The 20,674-nt window shown below is 39.7% G+C and overlaps 1 protein-coding gene across 1 annotated transcript in view; it reads right to left on the bottom strand.

Annotated features, from left to right (window-relative positions):
• The window catches only part of CSF1R (colony stimulating factor 1 receptor), a 55,033-nt gene that overhangs the window by 19,596 nt on the left and 14,763 nt on the right, over positions 1–20,674 (bottom strand). Inside the window, exons 2-13 of the mRNA XM_087955184.1 lie at positions 20,128–20,379; positions 18,425–18,700; positions 17,781–17,923; positions 16,115–16,280; positions 14,446–14,626; positions 13,138–13,253; positions 11,937–12,048; positions 10,402–10,595; positions 8,041–8,141; positions 7,343–7,469; positions 5,432–5,536; positions 2,100–2,210 (exon numbers count right to left, since the gene is read on the bottom strand). Coding sequence (XP_087811310.1) covers positions 2,100–2,210; positions 5,432–5,536; positions 7,343–7,469; positions 8,041–8,141; positions 10,402–10,595; positions 11,937–12,048; positions 13,138–13,253; positions 14,446–14,626; positions 16,115–16,280; positions 17,781–17,923; positions 18,425–18,700; positions 20,128–20,379 — 1,884 coding nt within the window. The remainder of the gene's footprint in view (positions 1–2,099; positions 2,211–5,431; positions 5,537–7,342; positions 7,470–8,040; positions 8,142–10,401; positions 10,596–11,936; positions 12,049–13,137; positions 13,254–14,445; positions 14,627–16,114; positions 16,281–17,780; positions 17,924–18,424; positions 18,701–20,127; positions 20,380–20,674) is intronic.

The following is a 20,674-nucleotide window of genomic DNA, read 5'->3' as shown; positions in this document are numbered from 1 at the left end:
GGCTCGTGTAGGCTCCAGCCAGGTTAGCAGCTGCTTCTCTCACCTGCTGCTCTAGCTGGGAGAGCAAGAGAGTTTCCCGGCACAGTGAAATGCTTTAAGTCCCCTTCCCATTGGAAGAGGCTCCTGGGCAGCAGAGAACCAGCCAGGTTGAATCCTGCTTCTCTCTGCTGCTCAGGAGCAGTTTCCAATGGGAGGGGGACTTGCAAGCATTTCACTATGCCAGGAAAAACTCCCTTGCTCTCCCATCAAGAGCAGCAGGAAGGAACATGTGGAGAGGCTCATGTCTGCAAGTCACCCCTTGATCAAGTCCAGGACAGCTGACGGTGGTTGCGGGGAGCAGAGCCTGGAAGCTCTGATGCACCATGTGTGCGGCTGCATGGATGGCCATCGGGAAGAGCTGGTTCCGGAAGTTCTGATGCCACTGGAATCGCCATTGCCTTCCTTGTGGCCATTGCCGCCTCCCTGCCAATGCATCCCCCACCCCGCAAAGGTATGGTGAGCGTGAGCACCAGGATGGGTGACCAACCCTCAACTGCTGCTCCCACCGACTTTTCTCTGCGCCAAGAGTGGAGTCAAGAGAGAGAGAGCGCAACCCTCACGGCATGGAGAAAAGTCATGCATCTCCCCATATTCCTCTCTCAGCGAGCAGCCTCTTGCAGCACCTTTAAACTTCACAAATGAGGAGGAGGAGACAAGGCTGCTTGTGGAAAAAAAACCATACGACTTTTCTCTGCACTGAGCTGCTCTCGCCAGTGACTGTTTTTCCCAGCTAAGACTAGATTATCAAGGAAGAGAAAAATAACATGAAGCAGATGCCTAGCAAAATTTAGTAATACTGCAGATTGGCTGTTTACATTGAAATCAGGTGCAAGATAGTGATAGTAGGTAAATTATTGGGCAGTTTAGTTTGGTATTTATTTCAGTAGGCTGATTTTAGAAAGCTAAACAGGATCAGACTTGGTAAATACTTGGCTGGGAAGCCAACACAAAATAGGGTATGGGGAGGAATGGGGTTGGGAAGGAAAGAAGGAAGATAGGAAAATATAACTTTTATTGTCATTTTTTTACTGTAACTACATTGGCACACATTAATAGTGAAATATGTATACATATCCATACACATACATAACACACATATACACATGCTGCACACACACACACACACACACACACACACATAATCAGAAAGAAAGAGGGAGATGAAAGAGAGAGAAAGAGATGAGAGCGAGACATACAGAGAGAGATACCTGTTTCAAAGAAAATAGAAAAATGGCTCTTTGAGTGTTTAAGGTTGCAGACTATGGTCATTGAATGAACCTTGTGGTCATTAAGCAAACACTGGTTGGTAAACAAGTCAGTTTTCCCCAATGGGCATTTTTAATCAGAAACCAGAAGGAATTGTTGGAAACTGGCAAAAAACCTCAGTCACAAGAGTGTGTGGGATGTTGTAACTGGTCATAAGTGCGTGTGCGTGTGCATGTGTGTGTGTGTGTGTGTGTATGCATTGCTGTCAAAACACCAAAAACAGGTCAAGTAGTTCTGGGGAGGTGAGTCATAATTAGAACATTTGCTAAGCAACTGGCCATTAAGCGAGAACCACTTATATTTGGTTTGCCAGTCACATGGCCACCTAGCCATGCCCACCCCAGTCACATGACCACCAAGCCACACCCAGTCAGCAAGCCATGCCCACCCAGTCACATGACCACCAAGCCACCCACAAATTAGGCCATGCCCACAGAACCCGTTGTTAAGAAATTTGAATCCCACCCCTGTTCTCTACCATAGCAACTTCAAGATGTGAAGATGGAATTATTTTTTAATCTGTCTTATTCATTCAACTCAGACAGCTCTAAAGGAGGATATGAAAATAAAGGATCTCTTAAGCTGAGCACAGTTTCCGCTCTGCTATATGTTTTAAGTTCTGGAATTAAACCATTGGTGGCATAGTTTGATGGAGATTTGATATTTTCAAACAAATATTTATTCAAGTAGTGATTATCATCTTCATTTGGAAACCTATGATTCAACCAATGACAGAAAAGAAAGGAAACAATATTTCTGTGAACCAGAAAGGAAATGATGAGAAGACTAATTACCTCCATGGGTACATGCTCCTAGAAGATTGACAATATTTTCATGGTGACCCAAATGACTCATGATTTTCAGCTCAGACATAAGAGCTTCTTTCTCATCTGTATGTGCAGTTGCTGAAATCCAACACGAGAACAATTAATTTGAAGTCAAATATGGGAGCAGGATATAGGAAATAAACATGACACCTGAAATGAAAACACCAGATGATGGAAAAACACCAGGTTATTTTTTCAATCATTCAGTTAGAATGGAGCTAGTTCAAACCTTAGCCAGTGTAGAAGCCTACTTCTGCAACAGTAATGGTTGGGAAAGAGTGACTGTGGGCATCCACATACATTACATCAGGGATGCATACTTCCCAAATACTCTTCTGTGGCTCTCTCTGAATCACTGAAGTGGGTGGGCCAAACAATGGATGAAAAATGAGATTCCCACGATGGAGAAATGGATTGCGAAAATTTCAGAACTTGCAGAAATAGCAAGACTTATCTGGCCATGCAGAGAACAAACAACAAAAATGTGTTCTGTTAGAAGGAAAGTTTTCCCTCTGGTCCGCCATTAAGCGGGAAAATACTAAGAGCTGATTGGTTGGCCTGTTAGACAGCTCCTATAAAAGGAGAACTGTCAGACGGAACTTTTGCTGGTTGTTGCTGTTACTTGAATTAAGAAGTTGCTTTTGTTATCCTGGATCCGAGCCTTCTTTTAACCCACAATACAACACTGGCGATGAAGGTGGGATCTTAGAAAGAAGACACAAAAAGAGCTGATTGAAATACAGAGGAACAGTGGAGCAACCGAAACGATTCTCAGAACAAAAATAGCCTTTGCATATTGGCAAGATGGCCACGCACGCTCCACCAATACCGTTCAACCCAGCTGTCGAACATTGGAACTCTTATCTAATCCAATTTGACTGTTTCCTGGAAGCCAATGAGCTGAAGCACCCTCGGACAATAGAAAGAAAGTCCTGTTCTTGAGTTACTGTGGCTCAGAAATTTTTGACATGGCCAAAACTCTGGTTGCTCCCACAGCTGTGCAGATGGTGATGTGGGATACAATACCAAATGCACTCAGGACTCACTATGCACTCACAACCTTGAAGATCGTCACATGACATGAATTTCACCGCCGGAATCAAAATGACACTGAATCAATAAATGATTATATCACAGCCCTGAGAAAAGCTGCTATGCACTGTGAATTTAGGGACCTCGAAGACATATTACTGGACAGATTCGTTTGTGGGGTGAAAGATTTACAACTACAATGGTGACTACTCGTGAAACCCAATCTCACTCTGAAAATGGCAATAGAGGAAGCCCAAGACACCGAGATGTCAATCAAAGCAATGGTGGTAATTAAAAAAAAAAAGCTCAAACAACACGCACCGCAACAGCGCAGCCTGGCAAGATCACACTGAGCTGGAAGAGTCAACAGATGATGAGGAAGATGTCTGCAGACTCAAGGTTAACAAAAAAACCAACGAAAATGGATGCAGGGCGGTTCTGGTGGGAACCATGCAAGAGCAAATTGCAGATTTAAGGATGCCATCTGTCAGCGTTGCAACTGTAAAGGACATCTAGCAAGAGTCTGCAGAGCCAGTCAGCCAGCAGCATGCAGAAACTACCCATCTACCATACAGAAGGGATTCAAAGCCGAACAAGTATGGAAACCACGGAAGAAAGACAATCAATACTCTGAATCAAAGACTGAAAACCTTACATATTTGCTGAAATAGGAAAAATTAATCTATTTATGGTTTTGAAGACTAAGAAAGATGTGGAGTCATACATGACTTAGATGAGGGAATAGAAGGGGAACTCATCAAATTTGCAGATGATACTAAACTGGCAGGAATAACCAACACCACTGAAGACAAGCTCAGGATCCAAAAAGATATTGACAAACTTGAACAATGGGCCCTATCCAACAACATGAATTTTAATGTAGAGAAAAGCAAACTTTTAAATTTAGGCAGGAAAAATCAAAGGTATAAGTACAGATTAGGTGAGATCTGGCTCAAAAACTGTAACTGTGAGAGGGAGTTTGGAGTCCTAGTGGATGACCACTTGAATATGAGCCAGCAGTGTGCAGCTGTCACCAAAAAATCTAATACAATTCTAGTAGGTATAAACAGAGAAATGGGATCAAGATCACATAAAGTATTAGTACCACTTTATAAAACCCTAGTTAAGACCACATTTGGAATACTGCAACCAATTTTGGTCACCATACTGCAAAAAAGATGTTGAGACTTTGGAAAAAGTTCAGAGAAGAGCAACTAAGATGATCAAAGGCCTGGAGACTAAAACATATGAAGAACAGCTACAGGATTTGGGTTTGGCTAGTCTAAAAAAGAAGAATTAGGGGTGACATGATAGCAGTATTCTGGGATTTGAGGGGCTGCCACAAAGAAGAGGGGATCAAATTTTTTTACAAAGCACCAAAGGGCAGGACAAAAAAACCTATGGTTGGAAACTAACCAAAGAGAGAAGCAACCTGAAATTAAGGAGAAACTTCCAATAGTGAGGACAATTAACAAGACAATTAACTTGCCTTCCAAAATCATGGGCGGTCCATCATTGGAGGTTTTTAAGAAGAGACTAGACAGCCACTTATCTGAAATAGTATAAGTTTTCCTGCTTAATCAGGGATCTGGACTAGAAGACCTCCGAGATCCCTTCCAGTTCTATTCTATTCTATTCTAAAAGGGGGGGAGTTGTAAAATATTTAAGGCAATAAGAGTGTAATCATCTGTTGAAAAGGAGGTCAAAGTCATTTAGGAAAAAGGGAAACTTTAGTTAACACTCATATGTTAAAAGACAAATCAAAAGGAAAAAAAATAAGAAGTGCATGAAAAAAGAATAAGGAAACTTTAGTGCACTTTTCTGTTTTTCATGCATTTTTCTTTTTCTTTTTTTCTTTTGATTTAACACAGCCTCCAACCTTTAGGGCACCAGCAATCTGTTCTGTGGGCAGAGGTTTTCCCATGGACCAGAGGGGGCATAGTTTAATGTGTTACTTGCATCCCACAGATGGGTCTTCGTTTGTTTGCAAGGCTCAGTTTCTGGCATGCTATGGGCTGGTGCCAGTCTGTGAACCGGGGGTTGGGGATCCCCATTTTAACATGTGAAAACTCGTAATAAGTATACAAGTAAACATAAATAAAGAATTGAACTGGGTAGTGCTAAAGGGAATACAGATAAAAATCAGGGGGGAAAAATATTTGTAAATATGAAAAAAAAAATGAAATCAGTAGGGCCAAAGAAAAAGAAAGAAAAAAGAAAAAGAAAACCTCTTTGGTTCATAGGAGCTGGTCTGATCTAGTACTTACATTTCAGCATTTTCACTGCCACCTTCAAGACAGAATCCTCCTTTCCCAGCCCAAAAGCTGTGGCTTCAATCACCTTCCCAAAAGCTCCAGCTCCAAGGACTTTTCCTGTGAAAGAAATACTGTCATTTTTTAAATTAAACTTACTTTTAATAACATGCATTGATATGAATATTGAAACATATTGCTATATGTATTCTATCAGTTTTATCATAGGACATTTGGCTGACCAATTTGAAGTACAACATCAATAGTATATTATTTTAGTTTCTGAGTTTCTAATTTAATTCCAGTTTTTTTTTTCTTGGCATACATTATTTGCTAGAGACTCTAATGCCAATCAAAACAAGGAAGGAGAAAGGAGGCAGCCTTTTCCTGTCTCCTTATATAAGTACGTTTCTGTCATAAATATTCATGATCTTGGCTTCTTATGTTTTTTAAAAATACTCTGTATCCATGTAAAAGAAGTTGGAGCCACAATTCATCTTCTGCCGACTTGTAAGCATGAAAAACCATTTCAAATGATTTCAAAATTTATTATAGCCCTAAGATCAGATACAATTTCAAATGAACAAAAATACTTTGAGATAAAAACAGATTTGTCCATGTTTATAGAAAGAAAAGAAAATCGCATCTCCAAGAAGCAGAATGTTTCCTTCGGCACTTTCAAGAAGTGATTGAAAAAAAGCCCTTTATTTTGTTGTCATTCAGATGTAAACTGAAGTAATTATACTATTGCAAATGCACTGTACATGGGGCTGCCCTTGAAGAGTATTGGAAAGCCACAACTGTTGCAGAAGGCAGTGACATGGCCAATTGTCGGGGCGCCTAAGTTGGCCCACGTTACACTGCTGTTCCACAAACTGCACTGGCTGCTGGTTTGCTTCCAGGTGCAATTCAAGGTATTGCTTATCACTTTTAAAGCATTGATTCAGGCTATCTGAACAGCCCTATATCACCCCACTGGGATTAGCCTGCTCCACTCATGCCAGCAGAAGGGACATGCTGCAGACTTCATCCGGCAAGGAATTTCAGCAGGCAGGGTCTAACAGAAGAGCCTTTTCGGCCATGGTTCTTGACCGTTGGAACATCTTACCCCCCCCATATCCCTGAGGTAAGATCCACACCCACCCTCCTGACCCTCCATAAGGGGCTAAAGACTTGGCTTTGCCAGTTGTCCTGTAGCCCCAAGAAGGTGATATTACTCTGGAGGTGACTATTAGATTAGAAGACCTCAGCTCTCTCTCCTGTTGTGTTTCCTTTTCTTCCTCATCTTTTAACAACAAATTATTATTGTTGTTATTTATTGTTTTAGCCCTTTTAACGTTTAGTGGTTTTGATGTTTGTAAGCCTTACAGAGTTGCTTCTAGATGAAATGGTTGGAACACAAGTTTAATAAATACATAATAAATTTGGATTTTAATTCTCTCTAGGTGTGGGTGAGAATATATGCTTGAAAACATAATTATCAGGATTCTGGCGGTTACCCCAATTGAAAACATTTTTAGCAGAGCCTCTTAATAGTGAATAAGTCAATAGGGCCAAGGTGAGATTTTCAAAAGCCTTTTCTATTTTTCCATTATGCCTCGCTTTGGTTATTCAATCTCAGCAGGTTTAAAAACAATAACAACAACAATAACAACAACATTTCGATGATCTATAAACTGCATATTCCAGAATTTATTTACTCTTGGATTCAAAAGTTAATTTTTATCTGGCATCATTTTTCTGCTTCTATAAAACCTCAATATTTTTCTGTTTTTATAAAACCTCAACATTTTCAACAAGAATAACGTCACAATCCTATTCAACAATTAGATATTTTCATACTGTTGCATGTTTTCAGTATTTAATCTACTAGTAGAGCCAAATGAGCTTTTTGATTAGAGATAAAAATTTAGAGGTGCTCCTCACCAAATTGCAGGTTGCTTCTAGGAAATTCCCATTTCTCATTGTAAGGAAGCTGGGTAGGGTCAATAAAGATGTAATTGTTTCCTTCACAGGCTTCAATAATCTTCCAGTGGACTTGATATTTTGGTTTCTGAGAAGAGAAATTATTTAGGAATCATATGTTTCACAGAATTTTGGTATTGTGCTTATACAGCCTGATCCTATTATGGTAATCTAATAAAATGACAGATTGTTGCATTGAAATGTGAATAAAGAATTAATAGAGCATTTCCTTATTAAAAAAGGAGAAGCAGTAACTTAAAACATAGGATAAGAACTGAGAAAGATACCCATAAAAGGAAAAAAGGGAGGAAAAGAAAAAACAAGAGATAATTTATATTGGGGGGGGGGGGAGACATATGTATTTTGTGAAAACTAAGTTATTATTCTGTAAATTACTTATTTAACAAACTTATTGGCCATCAATCTTACCCCTGGGTAACTAAAACTAGAACATGCGTTCACAATATCTGTTCAACAATGTAATTGTTAATAAAGTAATATCACTCCATAGATTAAAACAAATACAATTAAAATCTTTTCTGAGGAATTGGTCCTTATTCCAATTGACACCAAGTCACTTGAGTTTCAGAGCTTCTTTGGTATCTTGGACAAATTTTTGATTATTTTTCCTTCCATACATAATTTTTTAAAAAAATTACCTGTTTATATTTATAGACCAAGATGATGATACATAGAAGAAGAAAACCCATTGTGCCTCCAAAGACTGCATAAAGTAGTTTGGGGATCTTGTTCTCCTTTCCTGGAAAAACAAAATGCAGAAGGACAGATGTTCTGTACAGTCAATTAACATACTCGTAAAACCCCGCGCCGCGATTGGCTAAAGCGCGCGGCGACCGGATTGGTCGAGCGAGCCGCACGGATTGGCCCGTTAGAATCTCCCGCGAAACTGGCAAACAGAACTGTCCTTACAGAAAGGGTGTTTGTTATGGGGGGACAGGGTGGTCATACCAGAAAAATTACAAGGAAAGTATTAAAACTTTTGCACGAAGGGCACTCGGGCATCGTACGATTAACGAAAGCCTTGGCCAGAAGTTACGCTTGGTGGCCAGGCATGGACAAGGAGATTGAGGCTTGGGTAGCCAGGTGCTCACGCTGCCAAGAAACCAGACCAAACCCCCGCCGCACCAATACTAGAATGGGAGACCCCCAGGGGGCCATGGTCCAGAATACATATAGACTTCGCCGGCCCCACAAGAGGAAACACATTCCTCATCACGGTGGATGCTTACTCCAATTGGCTGGAGGTAAGCAACATGAAAACCACCACAACAGAAGCTGTCACCAAGGTACTCAACAAAACTTTTCGCAACCCACGGCCTCCCGGACGTCATCGTGTCAGACAATGGGCCCCAATTCACCTCGCTGGAATTCGAAAATTCCTAGCGGAGCGGGCATACGACACGCACTGACAGCGACGGCACATCCGGCGGCCAATGATAGGCTGAACGGATGGTTCAATTTACAAAGAAAACCATCCAAAAAATCGAACACGGGACATACAAGAAAAAATAAATAAAATGCTTCTAATACAACATATAACCCCAAATACAACAACAAACAAAAGCCCGGCAGAATTACTAATGGGGAGGAAACTAAGGTCCCCACTCGACAGACTGCACCCCACATACAACCCGGAAAAACCCCAGACTCCTCAAGCAAGTACCGGGTTTTTGCACCAGGCGATGCAGTCTATGCAAAGAACCTTACCGGAGACCCACTATGGGTACCGCGACCATAACCCAACTGACAGAGCCACACTCCTACAGGCTGCAAACAACTGATGGACAATCATGGAAACGCCACATCGATCAGTTAAGATCAAGGGCAAGAAACACAACCGACACGCAAGCAAACACAGACGACCCCATTAACACAAACCAAGAGGGAGGGAATATACAGGGGGTCAAGAAAGAATAGAAAATAACCAGCAATACTCACCGGGTAACAGACACGACAGAAGACAACAGTGGCAGGGAATTCCAACATTCTTGAGACCAAAGGAAGAAGGTTCTATAGTCAGTTTTGTCAAACTATGGTAAATATAATCAGAACCTGACTATTTTTCTCTGTCTGCAATATTGCTGTGTTTGCAAAGTAAACACAGCTGTGAGGCATTTGGTTTCTGGCACAGCATGTTATGCCAACCAAGACTATCGTGGTTAATTGAACAAACAATCATTTGGCATGATGTAGGAATCAAACTACTCTTTTAAATTTGTCATACCTGTCTTTGTGCTTTATACCTTTATGAATGGCATTGAGTTAATTCATGCTGAAAATGTATCCAGGTATTTTGGACAATAATTCACAGATGGGGATGATGAGATGTATTTTCCTTTTCTTATAGTATTTTTATTAGCTTTTCAAAATATAAAATATAGAAAAATGAAAATAATGGGAAAACAAGGGAGATAAAGAAAAGAGAGAAAAGTGTAGGACAAGGGAAAAAAGAAAAGAAAAACATTGATTTTTCTACTCCTTTTGGTGCAATAGAATAAGATAGTAGGGATGTATTTTCCAAAACAGTTGGAGAAGGCAAAATTAAATACTCATCAATCATGAAGTCATCCATCCATTCTTTACAAAAAGATGAAAAACTAGCCTAGAGAGTAGAAATTAGAGATGGAAAATGTGCATTTATTGCTAAAAACCTGCAATAGGTTTTTTTCATGTAAGTTACGAAAAAACAAAAACAAAATAAAATAAAAGGAATTAAAATGTGTAAGTTTCAAGTGGAAATCCATTCCTTTTTGGATTTTTTCCCCTTTCCTTTATTTTTTGTCCATTTGAATTTTCAAATAACTCTACTATTCTTGTTTAATTTTCTCAGCCGCCCCCCGCCCCCCCAATTATAGTAAATGTTTGCTTTATGTGAATGGAAAAATCATAGATTAAAAAAAAAGATGGTGGTGAAATCACACAGAGTATCTTGAGAAATGACTGAAATGATTCAGGAAAACTATTTGTTTTAATCAAATGAATATGGAGATTGATCTTACCAGTAACCTCAGAAACAGAAAATGTAATGAAACTGGAGTCATTTCCAGCACTATTAACTGCAAAACAGCAAACGCTCTCACTGTCCTCCATCTTCCCTTTAAAGACACTCTTCAATGACACACTTCCAAAGGGAATTTGACTCATGATTTTTGGACTGGAGTCATTAAAAACCAGGGCCCCATGTTGACCGCATCTGATGGACAAACAAAAATGTCAGAGATATTATTAGGACAGGTGGATGAGAATTTTATTTGCTGGAATTTCTAAGGATTGAGATATCAGAGGTTTTTCTTATCCTCATCCAAACAATGAGAACAACAGGGGAAATGGCTAATTCGTCAAAGAGATATTGTCCAATACAGTGGTCCCCAAACTTTTGGGCAGTAAGGACTGGTTCTATGGAAAAGAAAATTTTCCATGGACCTGGCAGGTGGGAGGAAGTGATTTTGTGCACTACCTAGCATGCCGCATATGAACAAATGACGCTTTGCTTGCTTGTGCTACCTGGTTCCTAACAGACCCAGAGCAGTACTGGTTGGGAACCCCTGGTCCAGTGGTGGGATTAAATTTTTTTTACTGCTGATTCTGTGGGTGTGGCTTGGTGGGCGTGGCTTGGTGGGTTTGGCAGGGAAAGGATACTGTAAAATCTCCATTCCCACCCCGCTCCAGGGGGAGGATACAGTAAAATTCCCATTCTCTCCCCATCCCACTAACTTGCTTTCCAGCTCTGTTCTCCTGTGCAGGGCAACAAAAGAAGACCCAGCTGATCAACTGGGACTTGGGAGGCAGAGAATAGATGGGGGCAGGGCCAGTCAGAGGTGGTATTCCGAACTACTCAAAATTTCCACTACCGGTTCTCTGAACTACTCAAAATTTCCACTACCGATTCTCCAGAATTGGTCAGAACCTGCTGAATACCACCTCTGCCCTGGTCTAACACATGGGTTAGGCACTACCATTCCTGATCTCACTGCCATTTGGCCTTTATCTTTTTAGATCATTTGAATTAGCAGCAACCATCCAAAATTGTGCAATGAAGGTAACACTCCAAAAGAAACAACAAATGGATGAGAATCATTCACAAATAAGGACAATCTGCAAATTAGCAAGAGTTTCTTATGGCAATCAGCTTCATAAACCCCACTTTTCCCCCTATACCCTTTTGTCTTTTATTGATTTCCTCAACCATACTATCATCTTAATGTAAATTAACTACTCCAGAGATTACATAGTAGGAATTTGCATTTGAAAAGAAACCAAAACATAAACAAATAAATTAGCCCAGTGGGTTTCCTTCATTATAGTTATATAAAAAATAACAATAGCAATAGCACTTAGACATATCAACTGCTTCACAGGGCTTTGCAGCCCTTTCTAAGTGATTAACAGAGTCAGCATATTGAGAACTGACATATATCAGTTCCATAATGAAAATGGTGGTATATGACAGCTGCAGTGCCATTACATATCTAAGTCTCAGCAGGCATGTTTGAGTAGAAATGCACTGGCTTGTGCTGTGATTCTGTTAACTCACCTATCAACATGGGGGTGCAATTTGTACCACTGAATACGTGGAGGAGGATAGCCAGTTACTTCACATTGGAGACCATTGGAAATGTTGGTCAACACTGTAACTTTTGGTTTAGCTACAAAGCAAATACAAAGGAACCATTAAAGACAGCAGAGGGCAGCATATTTTCTTTATTTCAAATCTCATTAGCAAAATTAAAATGGTGGCACACTAAAGAACAGAACTTGCAGCAAATCAGATTAATAGCATATTCTTTGCAACTTAGCTTCCCATCACTTTTTCTATACAGGGCATAAAGTCAAATTATTTTTTTCCATCTGAATGAATTGATTCAATCATGACTAGGAAAGGCTACTTCTGATAAGAATTCAGGATTACTTCTAGGACCATATTAACAGTGATAAAATACAGATTTGGGGGGGAAAGTATACCTGGTGTGTTTGCTTTGCCACAAAAAAGAAGATAATTTCCTTTTGCTTACCTACACTGATATAGTTAAAATTATATTTGGTTTCAAGGGCAACTGGATTTCCCTTAGAAAGATTTTGATGTGGCTTTTGAGTTTTCTAGCACTCTGGGTCTGCAAGGTGATCAAACTGGTCAGTCCTAGAGGAGATCAACCCTGACTGCTCTTTAGAAGGCCAGATCCTGAAGATGAAACTCAAATACTTCGGCCACCTAATGAGAAGGAAGGACTCACTGGAGAAGAGCCTAATGCTGGGAAAGATTGAGGGCAATAGAAGAAGGGGATGACAGAGAATGAGGTGGCTGGATGGAGTCACTGAAGCAGTTGGTGTGAGCTTAAATGGACTCCAGAAAATGATAGAAGGCAGGAAGGCCCGGAGAAACGTTGTCCATGGGGTTGTGTTGGACCAGACAGGACTTCGCAACTAACATCAAGCACTCTGGCTTGAAAAATATCAGCCTTTTCATAAACTCCATATGGGAAGCATGGTTACATGAGCCAATTCTATGCTATTTGTAAGGCTACTTACTGTATGTTAACAGAATCTCACCCCCCCTTTCCCCATCTCCTTTACAGCCCAAGAAACTCCCTTCTGAGCCATTTGCCCTATCCACATTCCTGCCTCTTTCTCTTTTATCTCACCATTAATCTATCTATCCCCTTGGCTGCATCTCTGTCTCCCAAGATCATTCCCATTTCCCACATATTATTACAAAGAATGAGTAGCACAAAACATACTTTTCACAGAGACGTAAAAATGAATAGATGCATTGGCTTCCCCATTGTCTGCAAAAAATATATATTCACCACCGTCTTTTTCCTCCATCCAATTCAGCCTGAGTGTATTGTTGTGTCTGCCAAAAGAGAGAACAGATATGCATGGAAATAATTGTTAGAATCAAAACTGGGTGGACAAGCAAATCCTGGGACTATCTGCAAGCCATGAATAGCATTTGCAGTTCAAAACCAGTACTTTCAGTTAGACAAGAAAACAAATGGTAAACAATGCAGGGATTGCAAAACTGGTGTTATGTGCTCCCAATGTTGAAGCTGAAACTATGAAATGCAGGCCACTGCATTTTGAACTAGCTGTAGTTTCTAAATACTCTTCAAGGGCAGTCTTCTATTAAGTGACTTTCATTAGTCCAACTAGATGGCATGAGGACCTAAGTCCTCCTGCCCCAGGTAAGATAAGTACATTGCTGCTTATCTAACCAGAGTTGGGCATAGCTCCCTCTAGGGATAGTTTCCATTTGCTTATTCAACAGCAGCTTTGAGTTAAGAATGATCCCCAATTTGCAAACCTGCTTCCTGTTGGGTAATGTTTGAGCATCAAGGAATACTTCTGGTGGTGACACAGGATGCTGACATGTGAGGACTGAGCTTCAGTTTATTCTCTCCAATCCAGATCCCAACAACTTCCCAGCACCAACAAAGGAAATTGATAGCATCTCCTCGTGGCTGGGACAAGTGATGCACAATTGAGTTGTGCAAATAGAACCATTAAGGTCCCAGGGCTCAACATAGATGCAAAAAAGCAAAGAAGACAAAACTGATCCTTGAAGAAATTACCTAAGCAGCGGTAATTTCATGTATTGTTGTGATCTTCTCATTCCAGTTCATGAATTAGAGATCCAACTTTAAACAGCAAATCACATGAACTTTGAAGATAGACAGACCCAGTGAGTTTTAGATGCCTCAGATTTTTTTCATAAAGTCATACATGTATGGGGAAGTCCAGGTTCAAATTCTTCTTGGTTCAATCAGATAAATTCCTTGGGTTGCTATATGTGCAAGTTCCTACATTTTATCCTGTTCTATTCTAAAAGGCTCTGGTGTGACTAACATTTATCTCTGATCTTCTTAGAGAAAGACTCGATAAAATGCATGCTGCATTTGCTGCAGTTATGTGAGGCAACCACATCGGACAGCCTTTCTTTCCCTGAAAATTAGGACTGTAAACAAACCTGTAATTTGAACCCCACCCCCCCCCCACCCCCCCAAAAAAAAACTCTGAAGGAAGGGGAGACACTACATAGTCTTTACCTTTGTTGACCAAAAATCATGTGGCCAATGATTATGGACTTTCTTGATCGGTTCACATGTATCCATCTATATGTTAAAGGTCTAGGATAAGCATCAATAAGCACCTGAAGATTTAGGTCCAGATGCAAGTTTGTCTCCTGAATTTTGTTCTGTAATGTGGACAAGCGCAGATACCCTTTCTCTGAAAAGCAAAGTACAAAGTTAATCCATAGGGAAGTAAAGGGAAAAAGTTTTTCTCCTTGAGGAAAACAGCTCGGCTCTTAGTAGAGTTCCTCATTGTGGAAGCTATAATGATGATAATGACTGAGGAGTCCTGCAACAAAACAGCAGCATTCCAAAGCTAAAATAAAGTACTTTCTTCATTTCAACTCCTCAGAAATTATCAAAGAGCCTGTTTGGACTGTGGAAGGGAAGAATGACTAGAATGTATTGGGTTTGGATTACAGGGAATCACAGAAATGATTTTTAGGAACGTGACAAATTGTATGAAGAAGCCCAAGAATCCATGGCTTATGAAAACTGTCCAATGAGGTTCAATATTTGTAAGGGTATGGACAGAACACCAAATTCCAAGTAATTCTTGCAACATTCACAAGGAGCAGCCATGATGCTACATGTTGCACTATTGCATGCCCATGATTCATTATCTGCCACAGCAAATAGTGACTTTTGTATGCAGAATTTAAAAATCCCACAGGCAAGACTTCATTCAATTTCCTGTCTCTGTCCTGGCAGCCTTGAAATACATTGAAAAACAACTCACACAACCCCAACTGGAAGGTATGCAGGAAAAGGTGATTTAAAGAGTTCTGATCTGATCTTTAACCCCAAAGAGGTTTTATTAGATGGCCCACAAAATCCAATAGATAGACAGTTCCTATTGATGGGCTTACAAAATAAACAAACATGAACTCAGGAAAGGCTAGGACAGAATATAAACTTCATATTTCTGGGGTAATTCAGTTCTTCTTTAGGAGCTTTTAAGCTTTTGACTTCTCTTAGATATATCAGGAAAGCAGAAAAGTTAGTCATGTTGTACTTAAGCACTAAATGGATTTTATGGACAAGATTCGATAGGAGCAAGATAGTTGAATTACCCCAGAAACCTTGCCATTGAAAATGGTGGAGAGATATGAATAGAAATATGGAACGTGGGAAGAGGAAGTATCTTGCCTTCCATGTTCCTGATTCTGAAGGAATTAGAAATTTTATTCTTATCTTGATGAATTTTTAAAGAGGAGAAAGCAATGCTATATTTCATTTGAAAACTTTGTAGTAGATATATTAATCAATGAGAAGTAACTGAGTTTCGGTGTTTTATGGTTGTATACTTTTCTTGAAGCATAAAGAAACATACTTACATAACACACTTGTATTCTAGAAAATATTAAGAATTTCTATCTTTATCATGTATCTTCTTTACTGAGACACTAGAATACTAAATGTTAGACCACCTTTGGAATTGTTCTCATGCACTGTTAGTTTCTGATTGATTTAACTAACATTCCATATTTGTATTCATAAAAGCCTTCTGATCGGCTACCACAATGTAAAAATCCAATAGAAAGTGAAAGAAGACAACATTATTTGTAAACTGATGGGGTGTTTTGGATACACAGGATCTATTTTTATTGATGGGTGAGGAGGTTTTCCCTGTGTTGTCACCTACCTAGCACTTGGAGAGTAGCTGAAACATTTACATGTAATTGTGCAGCTTCCACATGACAAGTATATATTCCACTGTCTTGTAACTGAACTGCTGAAATGAATAGGAAGTAATCAGTGGCGTATGACTGAGATAATCCAGTATCTAAATCCGTTGTATTCCAGATGGCCTGTGGTAAGAAAAGACAGATATTACTGGGCTGATTTGGAAATATGAGCTCTAATGCTCATTGCCATCATCTCCAATTAAACCTTTACCAGATTTCAGGGCTTTCCCTTGAAGCCACTGGTCCTCCACTTATATTTTTTTTAATCCCATTTCATGATTTATATATATTTAAGACTATGCTAGTTCTTAAATAATAAGCCATGAGGACAATGGTTTCCCATCTGTATTATTTAAATATAAAAGTATACCTAAGTATAAAAACACTTTTACAAACAATTAAAGTAGGTGAAAAGAAAAACATAAGATTCAGAGTACATCCATTTAATAAATAAATATCCTTTGTTTGCTTCTGCCTCTTATTCTTATAAGAAACAACTGAAGTTTGTGTTTGCAAGGCAGTTTCAAGAGAATCTTATAATGAAGCAGTTAAGACAAACTGGATGCAAAAGCAAACAACCTTGAGAAGTGCAAAGTTAATGTGCAATATGCAGTTGAAGCAGCTTTCTTCAATTTGAATTGTCTCAGGACTACAATTTCCGACATCCCAGCCAGATATTAGCCTCACAATCGAGGCATGATGATGTCAAAATGATGACACATGTGTCATTTTGCAAACACTGCTATTTTTTAGTTGTGTGTCACAAAGTTGCATCCAAATATCAAAAGAGCAGAATTTTCATTGTGACATCGCAGCACATATTATATCATTAGATGCTCATGATGTCTTTCTGGTTAGGGATGGTAGACATTGTTGTTCAATAGAAATGGTGTAGGGTCTCCTGCTTGGGCAGGGGGTTGGACTAGATGATCTACAAGGTCCCTTCCAACTCTGATTATCTGTTAATAACTCCGGAAGACAGGTCTAAGTCCTTGCATGAATTGGTTTATACAAGCCACAAGTAACTCTGAGCTCATTCAAGACAAATGTGCTGTCCAGCCAGTGTATGGGAATTGGATAGTTAGATAGCGATTGTGAACTGTCCCCTTAAGGGAATGCATCATGGTAAATGTGGTTAAGGTATCCTGGGAAATGTAGTCCATATCACGTGACCACATCTGTAATCCTGATTGGTCACTAAATTGACACTCGATGGGTTGGGGGAGTTTTCCTTACTCTTGGCTGAACTCATGGACTCATGGTAACTGTTCTATTTCTACCGCTATGAGATGAGAGAAAAAGGATAGCAGATAATCATCTTTTTACTTACAAGACAAATATGGAAAGGATTGGTCATTAAAGATGAACTTCATCACAAATGTGAGTTATGAGGATTCTTGATGAACCAATAAAAGTACTTTGTTATGGATGTTTTGTGGAGTTTATCTATCTGCATCTGTACAGAAGACAAATCTACCACTGTACACAATACAGAACAGTAAAAAGATAATTATCTGCTATCCTTTTTCTCTCATCTCGTAACGGTAGAAATAGAACAGTTACCACGAGTCAACAAACAACAGAAGCTAAGGTGCATGTCTAAAACCCACAGAAATGGCTTACGTTTGCAGTCAGGGGATAGATCCATGTGCCATTATATTCATAAGAGTAATATTGTACTCTGCAGGAAATGCTGAATGGTTCTCCCTGTAACCGCACATGGTTTGCTAGTCCTCCAATAGTAACCATCAAAGGCTGGTGATTGTCTAAGAAAAGCCAGAAAAGTCTGTTAAATACAAACTGAGCTGGAGGGCTTGTCAGTAAAAAAAACAAAACCCCAACACCCTCATCTTTTCTTAAGTTATACCTTTCCTATTTTCTGCTTAATGATGGTGTATTTTCCAAACCTTTCAGGCATCTTTTTCAGCAGTTTTGACCCAATGGATTGAAAAGTTATCATGGAGGGTGTTTGCCATTTTACTTTAACATATTTCAAGCCACTTTGGCAGTGACAGTAAAGAACAACTAATGTACCAAAGCAGCTATTCATTGTCCTGCCAAAATGTATACTTGTTCTTTGTTGATTAATATTGGTCTAGCATTGCACAGCACAATGAATATATAGAATTTGGAACCAACCTCTCCATGTTGGAAAAAAAATGAACCACATGCACTGGAGCACTTTTTCTATATGCTGCTACAACAACTGTCCCCAAAGGCTTGGAAACACATGTTCAAGTAGTGACAAAAGAGCAGTTCCAACCTACCATAGACAGAAAGAGTAATTCTGGGTGAAATCACCCATTCTCCATGAACCTGGGCTTTACACTCATAGGAATCTTTATCACCCAGGTCTACATTATGAATCCATATTCCTTCCTTAGGACTGAATGAGACTCTTGAGTGAACTGGAGAAGAGTCTTTAAGGAGGGTCATGTTGCCTGTGAATCTTGGGTCAGCAATCAGGCACGGAATCAAGGCATCGCTGCCCTTTTCCACAATAGGATAAACATTGTGAAGGCCACACCACACAGACTCAGGATCTGTAGAAGAAATATGTTATGAATCTATATGGTAGCTTGGCACACATAGAAAAATAGCTGGAATTAATCTGAAATAAGGTTGTCTGGTGCTGACGTGGTGAGAGCAAAATCTTTGACATATTCTCAGGTATTCTCTCTCAGTCAAGGCCTCTGTTGTATTTGTGGTGTATTTGTTTTGTTTATGAGATATATCCTTTGCCTCAACCCAGACAACATACAGATATTAATTATAATAGAAGTAATAACAGGATCCAATCTGGGGTCGGTCACCAGGAACAGAGGTTTAGACTACTGAGCTTTCAGACTCATGCTGGATCCCATCCTCAGGGACGTTCTGTCTCACATTCTGGTGACAAGACTGAATCCTGCAAAAATATCTTGGGGCAGATATATTTGCCTTCATTTTTAACAGTAATAACATAATGTATGCAATAGCCAATCAATATCAAGTAGATTGGTGTGATTACTCCACTAATATTTGATAAAGTCAGTCTTGTCTCAGGAGAAGATTTCCCTCTCATTGTGCTTCATGGTAGGAAGGGATCTTCAGCAGGTTTCGGTCTCCCTCATTGAAAGGACAGGCCTTAAATTGGTCCAAGGCTCCAAGACTTACAGGGCTTTATATGTGATAACTAGCATCGTCAATCATGCTTAGGTAACAGGTAATAGCTAGTGCAAATCAGCAGTGATGCATTTTGCAGTAGCTAAAGTCTCTGTGTAGTCTTGAAGGGCAAATTTCTTGGCCATGGCCACCATTTTCTCATAAAGCAGGAGTTGTTAATCCAGAGTCATTTATACCACCAAGTCAGTTTTGGCTCTTAAAAAAACCCCACACCAATAGATTTTCCCTAGGACAATTTACTTGGCAACCTCATTCTTCAGATCTTCCAGTTGTGAAAAGAAAAGGGCCCCCAAATTGTAAGCATGTTCTCCTTGGGACACATTCTGGCCAACAGTCAAGGTTGATAATGTTCTGTGATTGTAGGCATCTGAATTAACAACTACCTCTTTTGCTTGAAAGGACTCCATTCTATGAGTCATTCAAATCAACTAATTTCCCATGGTGGAACTGGACAAATTTGCAGCAGGGATTTCCCATGATTGCTTTGTTTCCTATATGAAAAAAATATTTGTATAGTTAAGCCTTGCTGATAAAATTATTCAAAAAAAGGGGTCAGTTTCTAATCCAGCTGGCCTAGGTTTTCCATCTTCCACCAAGTGTCTTTGCTACGTGATGGAGCAAGACCCTAACATATCCACAGTAGGCTTCACACTTCACACTCTATAAACCCTTCATCCCCTGTAAAAACACTGACAGTTGATAGTGGACGTATGGGGAACACAATTCCCAGACAGTGTTTATTTAGCATATGCAATGATTTATTTTCAGAGCATATGAGAGAGATAATAAAGAGAAATCTGGTTACCTGTTACTGCCACATATATAGTTCTAATCCCCTCTTCTGGTTTGTTGATATAAGCACACTGGTAGCTTCCCATTTGGTTGCAACTAGCCTCAGGCACGTAGAGGGTGCCATTGTCATACACCATCATGGTGGACCCATTCTGGATACCGATCCACTCAACAGGCAATTTCCCCAAGCAAAGTAATTGGATGGAGTCTCCTTTCTTCACCCTCAGAATGTCAACATTAGGGTGAATGGTGGGAGAAGCTGAGCCTAAAATGAAGAACAATGATATTGCTTTTTGTGATTTTGCAATTATTCATTCTGAGAAGTACGTCAGGGTGGCTGGAATGCTATTGCTTTGTACTCCTATTGACACCCACACACAATTTGGCTGCCCTTCTCACAATACTGACTCTGGGTAGCAAACAAAGATGAAAAAAACAAAACAAAATTAAAAGCAACATCCCATGAGGTAAATCAGTCCCTAAGATGACGTTAACAACCAAGCTTACACTTCTGAGGACACAGCCAGGTCTTCAAAGTCTTACAAAAAGGTAAAAGGATC

The sequence above is a fragment of the Notechis scutatus genome, chromosome 2 (assembly GCF_049901735.1).
Source record: "Notechis scutatus isolate UNSWTSFEM ecotype Mainland chromosome 2, rNotScu1.2, whole genome shotgun sequence".
Taxonomy (NCBI): domain Eukaryota; kingdom Metazoa; phylum Chordata; class Lepidosauria; order Squamata; family Elapidae; genus Notechis; species Notechis scutatus.
This window is presented reverse-complemented; position numbering and strand designations above follow the sequence as displayed.